This window comes from Musca domestica, unplaced genomic scaffold (assembly GCF_030504385.1).
Source record: "Musca domestica strain aabys unplaced genomic scaffold, Musca_domestica.polishedcontigs.V.1.1 3, whole genome shotgun sequence".
Taxonomy (NCBI): Eukaryota; Metazoa; Arthropoda; class Insecta; order Diptera; family Muscidae; genus Musca; species Musca domestica.
The window spans coordinates 29,142,222-29,162,509 of record NW_026712299.1 but is presented as its reverse complement, the minus strand read 5'-3'; the positions used below and the strand labels follow the sequence as shown (position 1 = coordinate 29,162,509).

The 20,288-nt window shown below is 36.0% G+C and overlaps 4 protein-coding genes across 5 annotated transcripts in view; 2 read left to right on the top strand and 2 right to left on the bottom strand.

The window, feature by feature from the left end:
* Positions 1-9,737, bottom strand: part of LOC101897224 (protein PALS2) — a 44,757-nt gene extending 35,020 nt beyond the window's left edge. For both annotated transcript variants that reach the window (XM_005182739.4, XM_005182740.4), the window contains exons 1-2: positions 8,406-9,737; positions 2,971-3,092 (exon numbers count right to left, since the gene is read on the bottom strand). In XM_005182739.4, the coding sequence (XP_005182796.1) occupies positions 2,971-3,092; positions 8,406-8,502 (219 nt within the window). In that variant the 5' untranslated portion in view covers positions 8,503-9,737. The remainder of the gene's footprint in view (positions 1-2,970; positions 3,093-8,405) is intronic.
* Positions 9,738-13,087: 3,350 nt separating this feature from the next.
* On the top strand, positions 13,088-14,459 carry LOC105261760 (uncharacterized). Its single transcript, XM_011293903.3, has 2 exons — positions 13,088-13,877; positions 13,960-14,459. Exons 1-2 carry the CDS (start codon positions 13,230-13,232, stop codon positions 14,296-14,298), a joined length of 987 nt encoding a protein of 328 aa, XP_011292205.1. The 5' UTR covers positions 13,088-13,229; the 3' UTR covers positions 14,299-14,459.
* A 2,325-nt stretch (positions 14,460-16,784) lies between these two features.
* LOC101897854 (uncharacterized) lies at positions 16,785-18,064 on the top strand. Its single transcript, XM_005182744.4, has 4 exons — positions 16,785-17,062; positions 17,122-17,190; positions 17,253-17,357; positions 17,425-18,064. Exons 1-4 carry the CDS (start codon positions 16,910-16,912, stop codon positions 17,674-17,676), a joined length of 579 nt encoding a protein of 192 aa, XP_005182801.1. The 5' UTR covers positions 16,785-16,909; the 3' UTR covers positions 17,677-18,064.
* Positions 18,065-18,594: 530 nt separating this feature from the next.
* Positions 18,595-20,112, bottom strand: LOC101898020 (small glutamine-rich tetratricopeptide repeat-containing protein beta). The gene has a single exon (XM_005182745.4). It carries the CDS (start codon positions 19,962-19,964, stop codon positions 18,915-18,917), a length of 1,050 nt encoding a protein of 349 aa, XP_005182802.1. The 5' UTR covers positions 19,965-20,112; the 3' UTR covers positions 18,595-18,914.
* Positions 20,113-20,288: the final 176 nt, after the last annotated feature.

The following is a 20,288-nucleotide window of genomic DNA, read 5'->3' as shown; positions in this document are numbered from 1 at the left end:
TCGTCATCTTATCATTTGATAAATCTATTTGTGTTAATTTTATGCTTAAACATGTAAAGTGTTCTCTTAATTACTTTCACTGCTGACGGATGGTAAAGAAATAGAAAAAAGAGAGGAATGAAATGGAGGAGAGCAGAGTATAACTAATCGAAAAAATCACTAGTTTTTCCAAATAGTCAAAGGTCACGCCATCACATGTTTGAAATTTGCGTGATTTGGAATTGTTGTTCTTTCTTTTTTTTTTGTTGTGATGGATGGCTGGAGGTTTGCAATTTCTGAGGAAAACCACATTGTTAAGTGAATTTTGTTTATGTACTCAGTGGTGATGTTGGTGGTGAGTAATGACGGCCATGTAGGGAGCTCATGAATCTCCAGCAATTTGTTATTAATGGTAATGATGATGATGGTGGTCAGATGATATATAATGTGATATATTTATGTAGAATGTGGAATAACGAAAAAAATCTCTGGAAATTTTGTGGTAGAGAGAGGAGAAAGCATCGAGAGAAAATTGAGGCAATTCTATACATAAAAATCTTAACGTGAAAGAAAGAAAAAGATCTGAAATATTTATTCTGTCTGAAACAGAAAACTGTATTCTGTCCATAAATATGTGAATAAATCGTGAAGAATGCCTCTCCATGTCCGAAGAAGGCATAAACAAAGTCTTCTCGTTGGAAGACAAGAAGGTGATCTTCTCTATTAAGAAGGTGTGAAGAAGAAGGTATTCTGAAGAAATACGTCCTCTCCATAGACGACCTGAAGAAGGTATTCTTCTCAGAGAATGTCTAAAGAATGTCATATTCGCAGGAGACAAGAAGAAGTCTTTTTATCATATAAGAACTGAAGAAGGTCTTCTTTCCATAGAAGACCTGATGAAGTGTTCTTGCTATAGAAGTCCTGATGAAGTGTTCTTCCTATAGAAGTCCTGAAAAAGGTCGGCAGAAGGCCTTCTTTTCAGAAAAGACCTGAAGAAGATCTTGTTCTCAGGGAGAGAGAGGAAGGTCTTCATCTCATAGTAGACCGGAGAAGGTCTTCTTCCAACGGAAGACCTGAGAATATCACGTCTACTCGATAGGGGACCTAAATAAGGTTATCGACATGAAGATCTGAAGGGGGTCTTTTCGATAAAAGTGTTTCTTAATAGAAGACCAGAAGAATAATGTTTTCTCGATTGAGGGCGAGAAGAACAAGGTCTTCTCTATAGAAGAAGATAGATTCGACTAGAGCAAAGTCTTTTCGGTAGAGGAGCAGAAGGAAAGGTTTTCTCGAAAGGAGACCAGACAGTAATATTTTTCTTAAAAGACCTTAAGATGGTCTTTTCGATAGAGGACCAGAAAGGGCCTCCTAGTGGAAGACCAGAAGAAAGTCTTCTCGATAGAAGAACAGACGGTATTTCCCTCGATACATGGCCAGAAAAGGGTCTTTTCTACTGAAGATCAGAGATGGTATTTCAATAGAAGACCAGATAGAGGTCCAGTTTGTGCTTTTCTCGATAGAAGACCAAAGACCGTTCTTTCCTATAGAAGACCAGAATCCGGTCTTCTTTATAGAAGACCAGAAATCGGTCTTCTCTATAAAATACCAGAAGCCGGTATTTTCTATAGACGATCAGAACCTGGTCTCCCCGATAGAGGAGAAGAAGCAGGTCTTCTCGATGGGACCAGTAGGTAGGTGGTCCTATTGACAGTGGACCAGAAACTGATCTTCTCGATAGAAGACAAGATGGCAGTCCTGTCGACAGAGGACCAGTAGTTGGTCTTCTGAAGAAAGTCTTCTCGGTAGAAAATGTGAGTCTTCTCCATAGAAGACCTTCTTGATAGAAGGTCCTCGATAGAGGACCTTATTGATAGTGGACCAGAAGCTGGTATTTCCGATAGAAGACAGGATGGTTTCTCGACAGAAGACCATATGGTGGTGCTCTCGACAGAGGAACAGTAATTAGCCCTCTCGGTAGAAAATGTGATTCTTCTCAATAGAAGACCTTCTTGATGGAAAACCCCCGATAGACGACCTCAAGAAATTCTTTATGGAAGACCTCAAGAAGCAGTTCTCTCTGTAGAAGGTCGGAAGAAGAAGGTCTTCTTTGTATAGTGGAAGATCATCTCTATAGAAAATTTTCTATATAGATCTTCCCTATAGAAGATTTTCTCTATAGAAAATCTGATGAAGGCCTTCTCTATAGAAGATCTCAAAAAGGTCGTCTTGATTTTCCCGAAAGAAGACTTCAAAAAGGTCTTCTATATAGAAGACCTTAACAAGGTATTTCCGAAAGAAGGCCTCAAGAAGGTCTTACCAAAAGAAGACCTCTAGAAGAACTTCTCCATAGATGACGTCTTCTGGCATACATTCCATAGAAACCTTCCTCGAACGGTGAACTTCTCTTCGGAAGACGTAACCATTTCCATCTATAGAAGACTAACACGACAGAGCTTCTACGAAAATCCTAAAAAAAACCGTTCCACTTATGGTGGACCCAAAACAAAATTTTTATTTGTTCCAGCACGCCTTAATTTCCCTCCATTACCCCAATAAATTGTTTTAATTGCTTCCGAAATCTCTGCCGTTTCAATGACTTTATCAAAAAAAAATCACATTTATTTTTTCACCTCTTTTGCTTCAAAAGTTCATTCGTAAACAAACCTAAATTGGGGTAGCCCACAACTCAAAACAAGAAACATAAACAAACGGCTAAAAGCATAAAGCGAGCATGGCATTAAAGCATGCAGGCAGGGGCAGACAGACAGACAGACACGCAATGTCGAATGTCAAAATACCTCTGGAAAAATATGGGTCAATTAAAATGCCCGTTACCAGTGGATGGATGGGAACAACAATTCTATGCTTTGGCTGGAGTGACATTCTACCGTTGGAGCACTTCCGCAGTGAAAGTATGACAGCGGAAATAGTCGCATAACATTATAAGAATTTTCCCAAACGAAAAAAAAGAAATAAAAATTTACAACTTACCAAAAGTTCTTTGTTCGGCGTTGATGGATTGCTCAGCAACAGACCTTTGAGAAATATTTCATTTGTTGAAGAACGTTCCAATTTCGGTGCTTTCCCATCGACACCACCATCTTTGTAAGCATCTGGCAAAAGAAATTCAAAACAAAATACAAAAAATATTTTAATTATCTTCATCAACATTTTGTGAGTGTGTCTTGCTTTATTACGGCATAAAATTAAATAAATAAAAAAACATTCAAGCTGGCATGCATACATATAAAGCGTACACTTAAAAGTAAAAGTTTTCAAACAGTTGATTTGGAAAATTATTTATCCCAACGACTTCGTCCGAAACTCCCGAGGGACATTTACTTTCTTTCCTAATTATTTAATTATTTAAATGCTATTTTTTTGACAATTTTTGGTCCAGTATCAGTTTCTTCACATCAATTGCGTTTGGATTAGTTCGGCTTTTTTGGCAACGCATTTACAGTAAAGACTGTAAGTTTATTTCCACTCAGTTTGAAAGCCATTTACGTCTCGTTGAAGCATTCGTATCAAACTCAATCCAGTTGTCTGAGATTCAAAAATATAAGACACTAGCTGAACCCGGTGCGCTTCGCTACCACTTTTGATTTTATATGCATTCAAAATTTTTTTTACGAATATATGTTGGATAAAAAAAAAAAAAAACAAATTTAATAAATTAAAAAAAAATATTGCACTACTTTAATGTGTTAATAAACAAAACCATTAGATAAGCAGTAACATGACATGCATACTCGAAGGGTTTGTCCTTCGGATTTATTTATTTCATAGCAAATACCAAGCGTGCAGGAAACTGCAATTTTTTGAAGTTAAGTGGCTTTTCTATTGCAGTTAGTGAATTCGAGGTAGAAACATACTTCCCCGTAATAAGCGTATTTCAAATTAACTGTTGTGTTGTTTTTTAGTGTTAGCCTAAGGCGTTGTGGGTCAATGGTTCTTATTAAAATCATATCTCAATCTGATCCGATTTAAATATATTTTTAAAAAATGTACTTTTACACCCAATTCCGCCACAACTTTCATATTTCGTTGAAATTGGTGCATCAAATATGTGAAATCGTCCGTGAATGTATATATGGGAGCTATATCCAAATCTTAACTAATTTCCAATTAATTTATCACATTTATTTATTGTAACCAAATTCCGCCACACATTCTGAATTTCATTGGAATCGGTCATATATATCGTGTTTGGTGCATAGCATGTATGAAATCGGTCGAAATATATATATTAGCTATACCCAAACCTCAACCGATATCAATATAATTTGGCAATTTTTTTCTGATGCCAGATTTCGTCTCTCTCGTCATCAAATATGTGAAATCGGCCGAGAATATATATGGGAGCTTTAATGAAATCTGAGCGAATTTGAATATAATTTGTCAAATTTATTTTTGTACCAAAATACGTATCGTGTTTTGTGCATCAAATATGTGAAATCGGCGGAAAATATATATGGGAGCTATATCCAAATCTGAACCGATTTTAATATAATTTGACTAATTTATTTTCTAATCCAAATCCCGTCACATATTCCAAATTTTTTGGAATCGAACATACATATCGTGTATGGTGCATCAAATAAACGAAATCGGTTGAAGATATATATGGGAGCTATATCCAAATCTGAACCGATTTCAATATAATTTGACAAATTCATTTTTGCTCCCAATTTCGTTACTTATTTTAAATTTTATTAAAATTGGACATACATATCGTGTTTGGTGCACCAAATACATGAAATCGGCCGAAAATGTATATTGGAGCTATATCCAAATCTGAACCGATTTCAATATAATTTGATAAATTTATTTTCGGATCAAATCCCGTTAAACATTCCAAATTTCATTGGAATCGAACATTCACATCGTGTTTGAGGCATCAAATGAACGAAATCGGTCGAAAATATATATGGAAGCTATATCCAAATCTGAACCGATTTCAATATAATTTGGGAAATCAATTTTTTAGATAAAATCTCTCACACGTTTCAAATTTCATTGAAATTTGGGATACATAGCGTGTTTGGTGCATCAAATGCTTGAAATCGGCCGAAAATATATATGGGAGCTATATCCCAATCTGAACCGATTTCAATATAATTTGGCAAATTTATTTTTGTTCCAAATTCCGTTTGGAGACTATATTCCAAATTTGGAGACTATATCTGTAATTGATCAATAGTTATGTGCATACAAAATCTAAATTTTTAGGAGGTACCTCCGATTCTGATGCTATATCTCCACTTCCAAGTGGAGATTTCAAAAAAATATATATAGCCTATGTTACTTTCAGGCGATGTTGCAGTATACATGCAAATTTTCAGGAAAATCAGTTCAGCGGTTGTCGAGTCCATAAATTACAAACAAACAAACATACAAACATTTTCCTCTTTTATAGATATAGAAGAAGAAGAAGAAGATTTATTACGAGTATACACCTGATATTTAACATATTCATCATTTATGTTGTCTAGTGTATGTTTTTCGTGTATTCGTTTTGTTGTTTTTAACTAAAAATAAGACATTTAATATTCCATAACAGCAAGGCGTCAAATAGACAAATGGCAGCAATCAAAAGTTAAAAATATTCACACCCGCCAAACGAACAGACGAATGTCGAGTGCCCAAATCTATATGAGATTGAGCTGATTGATGCAGTGTATCTTTGTAAAAGATACAATAAATAAGGAAATACATTTTCGTTTCCATTTAAGTTAATTCTGCTTACATTTTTGAGAAAGTTGATCATTCATCTGAATATTGTTATATGACCTTTTATATGTCCTCCAACGATGAGGGACTTATCTTTACATGGATGAGAAGAAGTGTACTTTTTGACAGGGACTTAACCACACTATTTTAATATCAAAACAGGAAAAGTCAAAAGTCGGGCGTGTCGGACTATATGATACCCTACACCACTATGCATATTTAGTAGGACTCCCGTAACAAAAGAATTTATTTGAAGAAGATCACACCACCCATCAACATTTGGTTTTAGAGCAGTTATAGTTTAGTTTCAGAGGGAACTAATGAATCTGAACCGATTTTCACCAAATTTGCTGTACTTGCTTCTAGACTTAATTCGGTCATATGTGCCAAAATTCAGACAATTTGGATTGATATTGGCCATTCGGTGCATAATTAACCCGAAATCGGTTGAAGATCTATATGGGACCTATATCCAAATCTGAACCAATCTTGATAAAATTTGGCAAAGGTATTTCTGGGCTGTATCTGATATTTGATACCAATCATCATTCTTGTGGGGTGTATATTACGAATGTGGGGGTCTGAAACAACAAATCAGATGAAAGGAGCTATAGCTATATCTGAATCGATTTTCACCAAATTTGCTTTATCTGCTTCTAGACTGAATTCGGTCGAATGTACCAACATTCAGGTAATTTGTACTGATATTGGCCGTTTGGTGCACAATTAGCCCGATATCGGTTGAAGATATATACAGGGGCTTCATCAAAATCTAAACCGATCTTGATAAAATTTGGCAGAGGTATTTATGAGCTGAATCTGATGTCTGGTACCAAATATCATTCTTGTGGAGTGCATATTACGCATGTGAGGGACTTAAAACCCAAATTGGATGAAACATATATATGTGAGCTATAGCTTTGGTGTACTTGCATCTATACCGAATTCGGTTGGATGTACCAAAATTCGGGTCATTTGGACTGATATTTGCCATTTGGTGCACAATTGACCCGAAATCGGTTGAAGATATATGGGAGCAGTGTTGGCTTGTTTGTACGGGATACCATAGTATTTTGTTGTTGCAAAATGATCAGGCTTAAATCCCTTTAATCTCAATTGGATAACAAATGCGACCTGCATTTTGTTCACTAGGCGGACATGGACAGACGGACACACGGACTGACATGCATAAATCGTCTGAGAAAGTGATTCTATGAAAATCCTCAAAAGTAAGTATGGGTCTATCTCGCTTCCATGTTACAAACAAATGCACAAACCACTATGTAGTGTAGGGTATAAAAAGGATGGAAAAAAAGGCTTCACCCAAATATCTAAAGCCTCACTGCATTCAAGACTTTTATGTTGTTTCTTCCCCAAAAACTTCAACTTCATATTCTCCAACTCTTAACTCTTTGCGCAAGGCATTCTGCCAAGCTCTCCAAAAACATTTTGACTTCCATACCCAGACTTTTCATTAAGATAAGTTTGAACTCTTACTGCATGTGCTCTCTCCTCAGCAGGCACCAATTCGGACTTGAGTTCCTGCACTTTATTTTGTAGGATAACGGCATTTATATTCATTTATATCATCCTTCATTTTTGAGTCTCTTTAAACCTGGATGTTCAATAACCTAAACATTAAACGTCAACATTGACATCTACTGCAACCTTCAGGCTACATTCAAGCTTTATGTTCGTTACTCGTAGTTCCGGCATTTCACGTTTTGCTTTCTCTAAACGCTGGGAAATATTTATTAGACAGCTATTTTTTTAGATAAAGCCACATTTAAACTCTTTCTATTCTTATTTCCATCTTCAATCGGCGTCCGTTCATGACTCAAATCATTGCCGTTCTTCCACGCTTAAACCTCGTTCTAGTGCAATAGCGTATGATGCATTCAATTGCACATTTGGCACCATGAGAAATCTCTTGCCAGACATGTATTCTAGACAAAGACGGCATATTTTTAGCATGGAACTTCCTTTCAGCAGGTGTCATTTGACTGGTTCGTCCTCCTGAGGATATAGACTTATAGCCTCTCTCAATCTCTCTTAAAATCTCAGATATGTTTTTGTTATAGACAGAAACAGCAAATTCACAAATGGTTAAGTATAGATCATCATTTAAGCTCTTGTTATAGAAAAACATTTTCTGCATTCCATAATCTTGTGCCCAACTTCATCGCAAATATTGTAAGACTCCTGTACATGGTTGATTCCATTCTTAAACTTCCTCAGTGGAGGCCATTTAACCGATTCGTCCACCTCAGAATATGACTTATAGCCTCACCCCTTCTGTCTGAAGATCTCAGATATAAAGGCCCATGGGTAAGTATGTACACCACAACCACAGACTTCTCCGCTGAAGTCTCTTTCTCACTCAACATCATTTTTTATTGGCTAATACATTTCCTCTTCTAGGAACAGTTCCATCCATAGTTTTAGCTCGGTAATTGACGATTTCAGTGTGCATTCAAACACAGATCCCATTATTATGCATAACTTCTCAAAAAGGCCATATTGGTTCTGATTACACATGATTATTTTCGATGCCTTTGTGACGGGTGATATCTCGTAAATTCCTATCTTGAACCTCAAAATCAAATGAACCCTTGGCAACTGTATTTCCTTAGTTTTTTTTCTCCCTATTTGAATATAGGATTAAAAAGAAAGTCTAATATCTTTGTACTCACCATTATCTGTGGCATCCAATTCATCTCCATTGACCCTATTGATGCTGGCCAACAAATTGATTTTGTCCTGCCGTTCTTTACGAGTTAAACGCACCATGACCGATGTTGTTGATAATGATGGCGACCGATGGGGAAATAATGTGGCGCCGCCACAATTTAAAACCGTTACAATGCACTCACACACTGTGAATAATTGAAAAACTTCCTTTCTCCCAAGAAAACAATAACGCGCTCACACCACAAAAAAAACAACAAATCCTATTTGTATCAGTGTGTATGTGTGTATGGTGGTGGTGGTGGGAGAGCAGTGGGAGTAATCACTTGGATCTCTATAAGTTTATGCGATTTACTTTAAGTGACGACGATAATTCGGTTTGGGGAGGTTATAAGCAGAAAGACCCACAATGTTGTTGGCAATAAGAAAGGATACGAACGAAAGAAAAAGAAAGGCAAATTTGCAAGTAGTTTGATTGGTGGTTTTCTTTTAGTTTAGGTTAACAGGCCAACAACCTAATCTTGGCACTGTGGTGGCAGCAGCAACACAGCACACGAATGGAGAAACGTAAAGGACGAAGAAGTTGGAAAAAAAACTGGAAGATGACGCACAAGCACAGATTTTCTATTTCTTTTATTTTAACTTTTGCCACTATTTTGAAGAATGGAATTACCGCCTCATATCCTCTCCCGCTCTCCTTTCTCTCTCGGGGGTCCTCTGTTATAATTTGTCACACACAAACACGTTTATTGTTTCGACTTGAATTTTTTTGTTTACATCGAAATAACATCAACAAATTTAATAATTTTCACAAGCAATACAATTTTTCTCATTCTCTTGCAACACAACACAATTTACGCAACAATCTGTTGCCACCAAATTTATTTAATGCCACATAATTTTTCTTCCCCTACCACTTTGAAATATAGAGTTTGTTGTCGTTATTAATTCGTTTGTTGTCTTGTTTTGTGGATTCTTGGTTTGGCTTCTTCGTCTTCTCTATACGTCACTTTGCTCTAAGCATTTGTTTATGTATTCAAAACGATTGTTATTTTTTATTTTGTTAGTTGCACGCTGACGAGGCAACTAATCCCCATGCAAACACACGCACACACACAAAAGAACACACGCCTCGGAAACTTTTAACACCAGAAATTATTGAAAATTAAATAATTTTCATACACAGTAAAAAAGAAAATTGTATGTACGTCATATGAAAACGGGGCGGGATAGGGGGAAACGATGGCAATTTGTCCAGTGGAACTAGTGGACACAACAACGATGATCAACGAACACACAACGAGTTGCTACAACTTTGCTTGCAGACCATCAACTAACACTGACAGTAAAATGAACATAGCCAAAAACTTTTGAAAACAAAAAAGCTCATGCAGCATAAATTCCGTTGAATTAAAGCGAAAGAGCAAGAGAAAGAGAGAGAGAGAGGAAGGCAGAGAGTCGGCGGGTTATTAAACAGGAAACAGTGTTGTATATCAAACTTCTGCGTATAAAACCGTTAAAACTTGCACACCTGTGTCACAACAAGTGATGCCACATATATTTGTTTAAAAAAACGTGTTAAATTGCAAATTAAGGAAAGGAAAAAATACATGGCAAAACAAAAGAAGCAGACTCATTGGCTGAATCGAATTTAAAAATTATTATTATATATAAAATATTTACGTATGACGAGTGGCATATTTTAAAAAATAATTAACAATCTATTATTTTCAACGTTTCTTGTCACGTAAAAACAATTATTTGTCTCAGTTATATTTTCTTGGGCTTTGACATCTAAAAATGGAGATTTTTATATCTTTCATCTTTAGGATATTTTCTCGTTGTTTAAAATGTTGTGTAAATATTTTGAAGATCTTCACAATACCTCTCGACGAAAATAAATGTTAATTTCTTGTCAGTTATACGTTTTGAGGATTCAGAGGGAACTAATATATGGGAGGCATATCCAATTCTGAATATATTTTCACTAAATTTGATGGAGACACTTTTGTCTTTTATTCCAAATAACATTGCTATAGAGTTCCGCCAAATGGAAATGTACGTCCCAGAATTCACTCCATTTGGGCAGATATTAGCCATTATATGCACAATTAACCTGAAATCGGTTTAAGGATATGTATGGGAGCTATATCCAAATTTTAGCCCGTCTCGATAAAATTTGACAGAGGTATTTCCGAGCTCTATAACATATCTGGTATCAAATAACATTGTTGTCGAAAGCATATTACGAATGTGAGGGACTTAAATACCAAGTCGGATGAAACATATATATGGGAGTTATAGCTATATCTGAACTCATTTTCACCAAATTTGATGTACTTGTTTCTAGACTGAATTCGGGCGGATGTGCCAAAATTCAGGACATTTGGACTGACAATTAACCATTTGGTGCACAATTAACCCGAAATCGGTTGAAGACATATATAGGAGCTATATCCAAACCTGAACCGATCTTGATACAATTTGGCAGTGGTATTTCTGGGCTGTATCTGATATCTGGTACCAAATATCATTGTTGTCGAGTGCATATTACGAATGTGACAGAGGGACAAATCGGAATCTGAACCGATTTTCACCAAATTTGATGTACATACTTTTGTTGTGAATTCGGTCAGATGTAGCAAAAATTAAGGTCATTTTGACTTATGCTGGCCATTTAGTGCACAATTAATCCGAAAACGGTTGACGTTATATGGGAACTATATCTAAATCTGATCCGTTTCTCACCAATTTCAATAGGGTTCGCCTTGGCCAAAACTAATATTGTTTGGAAAGTTTCACCTCAATCGAAAAATAAATGCGACCTGCATTGTTCACAAGAATACATGGACACACGGACGAATGGACGGACTGACATGCATAAATCGAAAGTGATTAGTAATGGATATGACAATTTTAATGCAAATCCAGTGGATTAACCCATTTGTATTTAAACGTACTATTACAGTTATATGGAGCTATACGAAAACCTGAGAAGGTGTCAGAGAAGGTGGAACCTATTACGAAATCCAAATATCAAATTTGAAACTACAGGGTTGCCCATATTCGATGGACCCATCTGGCAACGCCATAATTTTTGAAAGAGATGTCACATCGCTTAATGACATACCGCGTTTGAAGCGTCAGTCCAAGCAGATTTTTACCATGAACCAATACACGCCACGCGTGAAATAGTTGAAATTTACATTCAACAGAAGTCAATTGTGAAAAAAATGTGAGAAGTGCGCCTTCTAAGAACACCATTAAGCGTTTATACGAAAAATTTTCGACTGGTAAGGCTCTTTCTAATCCGAAGAGGCCATATAAAAGTCGACCAAGGCGATCGACCGAGAATATCGCTGCCGTACGAGCCAGTGTTGAGAGGTCCCCAAGAACATCCCAAAAACGCCGTTCTCAGCAGTTGGGCATGGCTCGGTCCACTTTACAACGGATTATTCGCATTGATTTGCATTTGTTCCCGTACAAAATTCAATTGACGCAAAGAATGTTGCCTGGGACAAGCCTCTTCGATTGGAATGGGCCCAAAGGTCCGTCGAATTTGGGCAACCCTGTATTCTGGTGAAAAGTGTGTTCCATCAAAATTCTGAATGCTTCAAGGAGGTTTCCTACGTAGTAGGAACACAAACTTCCAATTTACAGCAAATTCGAGTTAAAATTTTGACTTAACAACCAAAAGACATTAAATCTACCGTTGCTGTTATGTAGGGTACTATACCAAAATGTGGACCTATATGCCCCATTTTTAATACCAAAAGTCCTGCGGACATAAAATACATCTGAATTAAATTAGAACAAACTACATCATTTCTTTGAAATACAGCCCTGAATTTATGCTCGACTCCTGTAAAATCTGTTGAAAAATAGATGCAACAATGGTACTATGATATCAGTGTAGGGCTGTGATACTATAGGATTTTAATTTTTTTACTTCCTTGGCTTAATATATCAAGTTTATTTTTTTGTGTAAGCGTATTATATTCACTAATATGAAAGTTGTTCAGGCAAAAATAATTGTAGTAAGCAAGAAACATTGTTCTGCAGTGAAATTTTGTATCAGAAAAAAATTGAAGCTTTTGATTCATTTAATATAGGTCAAATCCCCCAGCTGATTTGAATTTGCTACTACCTGTAATAATTATACCATGGTGATTACCTTCGATGAAATGACTGCATATTTCAGGATAGGACATTACAGAGACAAAATCATGTTTTCAACCAAAACTTCACAAAACGTATTTGTATGTCTGTCTAAAATAAAAACATAATTGCTTGACATTCTTTCCTTGTTGTAACTCAATTATATAATATATGTTACTTATGCCGCTATCCATAACTTTCAAACGCAAAAATTTCATATAAAAGGTGAAATAATAGCTAATAACAATGTTTTTTATCTGTAACTCTTGCTTTGTTCAGAATTTGTTTTTTTTTTCCATTCTTGATTTTTATACTTTCTAAAAAATCGTACTTAATTTTTCTTTTATTATTGTTATTTTTTATCGTTAGTTAATTGTCGATATCGAATAGGGACCAAATGAAATACACTGTGAACTGGCTATAAATGGAAGTAATATGAAATTCAACAATTCTTGCAATGCGATTCCTACCTCATTAAGGGATCGCATTTTATTTTGGTTGCAATCCAACTAGCGTCTCAATACAACGCTGTTACGCATTCAAAAACAAAACAAACAACTGTCAGCCGGCATTTATCAAAACAAATTGTTTATTTAATATTTTCTTTAGTTTATATATTATTTTAAAAAGAGGCTATGCCTGACAATTATACAAACTAACAAACTGCCAATATGCTTACATATATTGTAACGCCTGTCATTCAGTTCATGCACTTTATACACAAAGTCAGTGTATTTATCCTGGGCATTGGCTATCACATTGGACGGACAATATTTTTGATATTGTTGAAAATATGTCATTTTCTAAAAGACACCTTTGCGGCTCTAATCATCATCGGAGAAGAACTATATAATTTCCTGTGTGAGTTAAATGCAAGTGCCAGTGCGGTCTCCCACTATGTACGGACATCGGCCAATGGTGGGGTCAGCAGCTTTATTGACGCTGTGGTGATTTTTTGCCGTCACCTGAGTAAATTTTTCTCCAATACCCGCATACATTCAAAACTACTGGCCACCAAATTGGGAACGTTTGTGTGTGATTTCTTCCAATTGTTACGGAATGCCCTATTGCTAATAGCCGACTGTGCTTGGTGGTTAGTAACACTGGTGCCAAGGATATTGCTGTGGATTGTTATTGCGGTAGGAGATGCAATTGTTACCATAATAACAACTGTGCGTAAAGCTATTGTCTACAGTGTCGCTGTGGTGATCGAGGATATATTCCGTATAACAATCGCAGTTGTATTGCTAATTGTACTGTGGCACAACAGACGACGTCTGGTGTTATTCATAATTCGTTCTATACGGCATTTAAAACGTGTAAGTAAAACATTAGCAAACTATCAATTTCCATATTTCATTGTCAAATTCATATATTTTTTTTCCGAAATATTTCTTGCAGATAATCATTATATGTTTTCGTCGCCTGCGTACTTTATACAATCATGTATTACGACGCCAACGACGAAATCCCGTTCATACTGTACAAAATTCTACACCCACCCGATCTCGTTTACCACGTCAAAGTGTTTCACCAGCAGCCGGGTCAATGGATAAATCTCTAGATAATCATCAACGCTGTGTTGTGTGTCGTGACCGTCCCAAATGTGTACTTCTATTACCCTGTAAGCATTTGTGCTTATGCGATGAATGTGCAGATTATATCCTCTTTGCGGCTCAACGTCACACTTGTCCACTTTGTCGGGCAAATATTGTGCATTCAATGTCGGTGTATACCTGACCATATGGGACGAGATGTTCGGTGGGTTTTTGCATCAATCTGACCAACATAAAAATGTATATTGTCATCCTATGCAATAAGATTAGCAGATAAGAGTTATTTTGTACAAATTACTTCTAAGTTTATATATTTTTAATAAAATCTCATTTTATCTACGATTATATATATATGTACATATACATGTCAGCAAAAAACGATCTAAAATGTTGTTTTTACTTCTGAAGTGCATTTGTTCATATCCGTATATATCTGGATTATTTGTGTGCTGTGATACTTGGAATACAGGGTGCGTTACAGTTTTCTGCCCTCCTAATTGTAGCGCGTAACATCCGGTATTCACATTTCTATATAAGAACTTATGCAACTAATGAAGAAATTTCGGCGGCTTACATGGTATTACTCGTTTTGATATATTTTCCGCATTACAGAGCATGGGTTTTCAGACTGATACACAGTTCACTAGTTTCGATAATTAAAGCAATATCTTGGGTAGGGTAGAAGTGAAATTTATAATATGAAATGAAAATACTAATGACAGTACTTATCTTTTCTAATAGATTATACACAATCGTCGAATATTTTCAAGTTGGGACACGTTTTTTTTTTTCGTTGCTGGCCAATTAGGCAAACTGACAGGATGGGTAAGTGTCTTGTTAAATTTGAACTTCTAGCAATGTATTAATAATCAAAGTAATACCTCGAAATTTTTAAAATTAACTTAAACAAGTAAACAGCATACCCTCTACCATTTTGAAGGATCTTGATAAATTTCAAAAAAAAAAAATCGTCGAGAAATACCATTTAAATGAAAAACGTTAAAAGGAAACTATACGAAGACGTGAACCTGCATAAGTAATTTTTTGTCATGAGAAACCATTTCGTTGAATAATGTTGCTAATATCATCAAAATACCGTTATGTGGGGATAAAGTACTCAGAAGGAACTCCTTTCGTCAATTTTTAGAAAATTCCATTGAAAAATGTGGCCAAAATCATCAAAATGTCGAATATCGGGATCACCGTTATATGGAGGATATACGATATCGTTGACCTATATATACAATTCTTTTCCATGGGCAAACTACTCAGAAGAAACTCCTTGTTGGATTTTCAGACAATTCTATTAAAAATGTTGGCTTTAATCATCAAAATACCGAATATCGGGCGGTACCGTTATATGGGGGATAAACAATATCGTATATATATAGACAATTCATATAAACGATATCGTGGACCTATATAGACAATTCACTTCCAGGAGGTAGAGTACTCAGAAGGAACTCCTTGTGTAGATTTTGAGACATTCCCATTGAAAAATATAGCTAAAATCACCAAAATACCGAATACCGGGAGGTACAGTTATATGGGGGATACACGATATCGTGGACCTTTATAGACAATTATCTTCCAGGGGGCCGATATAGCCCATCTTCGAACTTGACCTGACAAAAGACTGATCTGTGCAAAGTTTTAGCTTGCTATCTTAATTCGTTTTGACTCTAGCGTGATTAAAACAGACGGACGGGAGGACATGACTAAATCGTCTAAAAATTTCACACTGATCAGAATATATATACTTTGTTAGGTCTAAAATTAGTATTTCAATGAGTTACAAACGGAATGACGAACTTAATATAATACGTAGGGCGGAGGGTATAATAAAATTATTGTGCTGCGTGCGCTTATTCCATTTTGTAACGAAGCTCAATGTTGGATCAATGGCTGCGAAAATAAGCAGATTTGTCAATTTTGGAGTGAAGATCAGCCAGAAGCATTCCAAACGCTAACAATGCCTCCAGAAAAAGTCACAGTTTGGTTCGGCTTATAAGCTGGTGGCATCATAGGTCCGAAATTCTTCAATGATGCTGCGAATAGTAACGTAACTGTACATGGTGAGCACTACTGGAGATGATATCCAACTTTTTTTTTCCCAAAATTCAAGAGCTTGGTTTGGGTGTGGTCTCAACAATTAGTCTGTTCCAGAAATGCAAGAATGTACAATTTTGAACTACAAATTGTAACTCTTGTTACTAGAGTCTAGTATATTTTTGCAGGTTCTTGAAGAGAGAAACCATGGTAGAAGAATACAGGAAGTCGCATCGACACAGCTGCTGGGACAATGAACTGTGAAATTGATTTTGGAACTAAAAATGTTGAATGAAAAATTATTGAAATTTGTAAAAATAGTTGAAAAATGCATATTACAACCTCCGACTTGCATCGTACGAGAAAATATTTAAAAATCTATTTTTGACAAAACATTTATGACATATCAATGTTCCCAAGGGTTGATGCATCTACCTATGTTCTTCTACTATGAGAGAAACTGAGAGGTGATTTTGGTGAAATTTGTATTTCTCGTTCGGGATCGGTTTATTAATACGTTATTGTTAAACTTATTCTGTTTAGCCAATAAGAGTTATCGATTAAACTGCTGCAGACGGTTATCGAACCGACTTAATTTAAACGTGGTTTTAGTTATTCGTATTATGTTAAAACAGAAAAAAATGTAAACAAAGAAGTCAACGTTCAATTGCTTTTGTGGCGCAGATAAGCGTTTTGGCACTCCCAATTAACGGGCAAATTATGCAGCCACCAAACACAATTTCACAATGGATTTATATTCTCATTCGAAAACCTACCATTGGGAGGCATTAGTGACCTGTTGTGGTCTTATGGTGATTTTATGTCATCCCGATTTACGAAAAATTGCCTTTGGTTACTTTGCCCTGGTTGTGGTGGGACCATTTGTAATTTTAAGAAAAGTATGTATGTATGTTTGTATATCAAGAAAGGTAAACAAAATCTTTATTTACTTCCAAAGCTTGTTGAGAGGAGAAGTCCCCAGAATGAACGTAACAATGTATCCAGCTTTAGTAACGTTTTGAAAAGGGTAAATTAAATGCATATAATATCATGGCATAATTAGAATCAAATAATATTGTCTATGCGTAGTTAACAGGTGGTCGACGTAAGTCATCAGAAAGGAAAATTAAAAAGTCCAAGCGATTTCCATGGCTGAATGGTCTTTTTTTGACTTCACTTAAAATTTACAAACGGGTGGGTATTTTTAATGACTTTAGATTTTAAAAAGGCTGATTTTTACTTTTCTTCATTGCTTTTCCAGGTTGTTCGATCTATCTCCCGTAGAAAGAATTTAACCACTAAACGCACCACTTCTGTTGTGTCGGCAGCTAATTCTGATGCCGCCATAAACTGTATTGTGTGTATGGAGCGAGCAAAAAATATCCTCCTCCTACCTTGTAAACACATATGTCTATGCTCCAATTGTGCAGAACATATAATGGCCGAACGAGAGACAAAATTCTGTCCTTTATGCCGTCAAGATATCATCGATACCCTGGAAGTATTCATATAACTAAAGACAAATTGAAATGATTAAAAAGCTGATTTTAAAATAAAAACCAGTAAGGAAAAGTCAAAAGTCGACTATATGATACCCTACACCACTATGTATATTTAGAAGAGCTCCAGTAACAAAGAATTTTTTTGAAGTAGATCATACCACCTATCAACATTTGGCTTTAGAGCAGTTATGAATTGGTTTCAGACGGAACCAAAATATGGGAGGCATATCCAATTCTTAATTGATTTTCACTAAATTTGATGGAGATATTTTTATCTTTTATACCAGCTAACATTGCTATAGAGTGCATGATATCATTTCGATAAGGATTATATTAAAAAATATATATATCGGAGCCGTGTTCCGCCAAATGGAAACATACGTTCCGAAATTTACTCCATTTGGCTGATATTTGCATTGTTTGCACAATAAACCTGAAATCTGATTGGGGATATATATGGGAGCTATATTCAAACCTTAGGTGATTTCGAAAAAAATTGGCAAATGTATTTCCGAGCCCCATAAAATATCTGGTACCAAATATCATTGTTGTCGAATGCATATTACGAATGTGAGGGACTTAAAGACCAAATCGGATGAAATATATATGGGAGCTAAATCTATATCTGAACCGATTTAAACATTTGGCAGAGGTATTTCTGGTCTGTACCTGATATCTGGTACTAAATATCATTCTTGTGGAGTGCATTTTACGAATATGAGTAACTAAAACACTGGCCGGATGTGCCAAAATGCAGGTCATTTGGACTGATATTGGCTATTTAGTGCACAATTATCCCGCAATCGGTTGAATTTTTATGGGAGCTATTTCTAAATGAGAACCATTCTTACCAATGCGACCTGCATTTTGTTCAAAAGAACACAAAAAAAAAAATTTGTAAATCTTTCAAGAATAAAAAAACGAGCGAATTAATTCTTTTTATATATATTCGCTTATTTGAAGCATTTTTATATAATATATTTGCATACATAAGCCTTGTTTTGTCTGTTATATATTTAAAATTAATGTTGTTTCGAAGATTTCATCGTATTTACGAAAAGTCTAAGAAGAAACATGAACATTATTATTTTTTTTCTTTATACATATTTCACTTTCTTTTTTTATAAGTGCAAATGCTAAATGAATAAAAAATAATACAGAATCTAAAAAAATTATAAAATGTAAGATATTGTGACGTCTATTAAAAAATACCCAACAAATTCGTCATTCGTCATATATTCTTGCCAACCTAGTAGTTCGACGATGGTGGTGGAGGAGGAGGTTGATCATTGTTCGATGAAGAGTTCTGATTGCCCGAGTTTCCACCACCTTGACTAGCAGCAGCTAATTGTTGAGCAAATCCTTGGAACAATTGTAACATATCATTTGGCATGGGCCCAACGCCACCAGCACCACCGGCTAAACCGCCAAGACCGGCGCTGGCACCGCCGCCAGCACCACCTTGCAATCCAGAAAATAATTGACCAATGGTATTCATGACCATAGGATTTTGTGTCATTGATTGCAGTTGTTCTAAGTCTATTTCGGCACTGCTGAACAAATTACGTATGGCAGGATTGGAAATCATTGCATTAAGACCCTCCTGTAAATTGGGTATCACATTTGCAGTGGCATGCATGGAGGCATTGCGTGCTACTTCCAAATTATTGCGATAATCTTGATTTTCGGGCTCCAGATCAATTGCCTTGGCATAAGCCTTCTGGGCTTCTTCATATTTGCCTAAATTGGAATATGCAATACCTAAACGGCCATAGGCTTTACCGTAATTTGGATTATAGACCAGGGCAGACTTGCAATCTGTAATAGCTTTTTCATTGTCACCTAATCTTATGTACGCTGCAGCACGGTTACAATAAAATATCGGATTCTTGGGGTCATAGGTGATAGCACGATTATATTGCAGCAAAGCTTCATTGTATTTACCATCCTTCATCAGACGATTGCCTTCGTTCTTTATTGCCTCTGTCATTTTCAAAATTTCTGGATTTCTTTCAACATAATGCATTTCGAACAATTCGTAAAGATTCACCTCTTTGGAATTTACTTTGGATGTACTGGATGCATCGGAAGAGCCCGTTTCACCAGCCGGCGCTGTTGTTGTCTGTGACTGCTCTTCGGCCACCGCTTCTTCCTCGCCCAGATCAAAGGCTGCCTGCAGACATTGAATTGCCACTTCACAGCTCTCTTGGGCATCTGGAGAAAATGCTTGTGAATCGATTTGTTTCTTTAGGTAGTCGATAAAGCTACGCACAAATGTTTGCTGTACTTCGTCCGGCATATTAACAAGAACTCTATTTATAAAAAAAACAAAAATTTCTTAAATCCACACGTCAAATATCAGAACAATTTTTTCCGGAATACGACGAATAATTTCTAAAAATGTGCCTCTTTTTCTCTGATGGAGTAGGGATAGGTAAGTCGACTTCCGATTAATCTAATAATCGACTTTTAGTACTCAAAGTTCTGAAACTCAAATTAGACTATGGACTTGGGTTAAAACCGAGTACTCGACTATTTGCAGTCGATTGTTCGACTTATGATATGTTCTCATTGCAGTTTCAATCACGTTGTTCAATCTCAAAGTTAGGTACACGAATTAAAC

Excerpts from the sequence above, each read along its gene's own strand:
- LOC105261760 (XM_011293903.3), top strand. The coding sequence starts at position 13,230 with ATGCTTACATATATTGTAACGCCTGTCATTCAGTTCATGCACTTTATA. Across the intron at positions 13,878-13,959 it reads CTATACGGCATTTAAAACGT|ATAATCATTATATGTTTTCG; the intron begins GTAAGTAAAACA and ends TATTTCTTGCAG.
- LOC101897854 (XM_005182744.4), top strand. The coding sequence starts at position 16,910 with ATGGATTTATATTCTCATTCGAAAACCTACCATTGGGAGGCATTAGTG. Across the intron at positions 17,063-17,121 it reads CATTTGTAATTTTAAGAAAA|CTTGTTGAGAGGAGAAGTCC; the intron begins GTATGTATGTAT and ends TTACTTCCAAAG. Across the intron at positions 17,358-17,424 it reads CACTTAAAATTTACAAACGG|GTTGTTCGATCTATCTCCCG; the intron begins GTGGGTATTTTT and ends TTGCTTTTCCAG.
- LOC101898020 (XM_005182745.4), bottom strand. The coding sequence starts at position 19,964 with ATGCCGGACGAAGTACAGCAAACATTTGTGCGTAGCTTTATCGACTAC.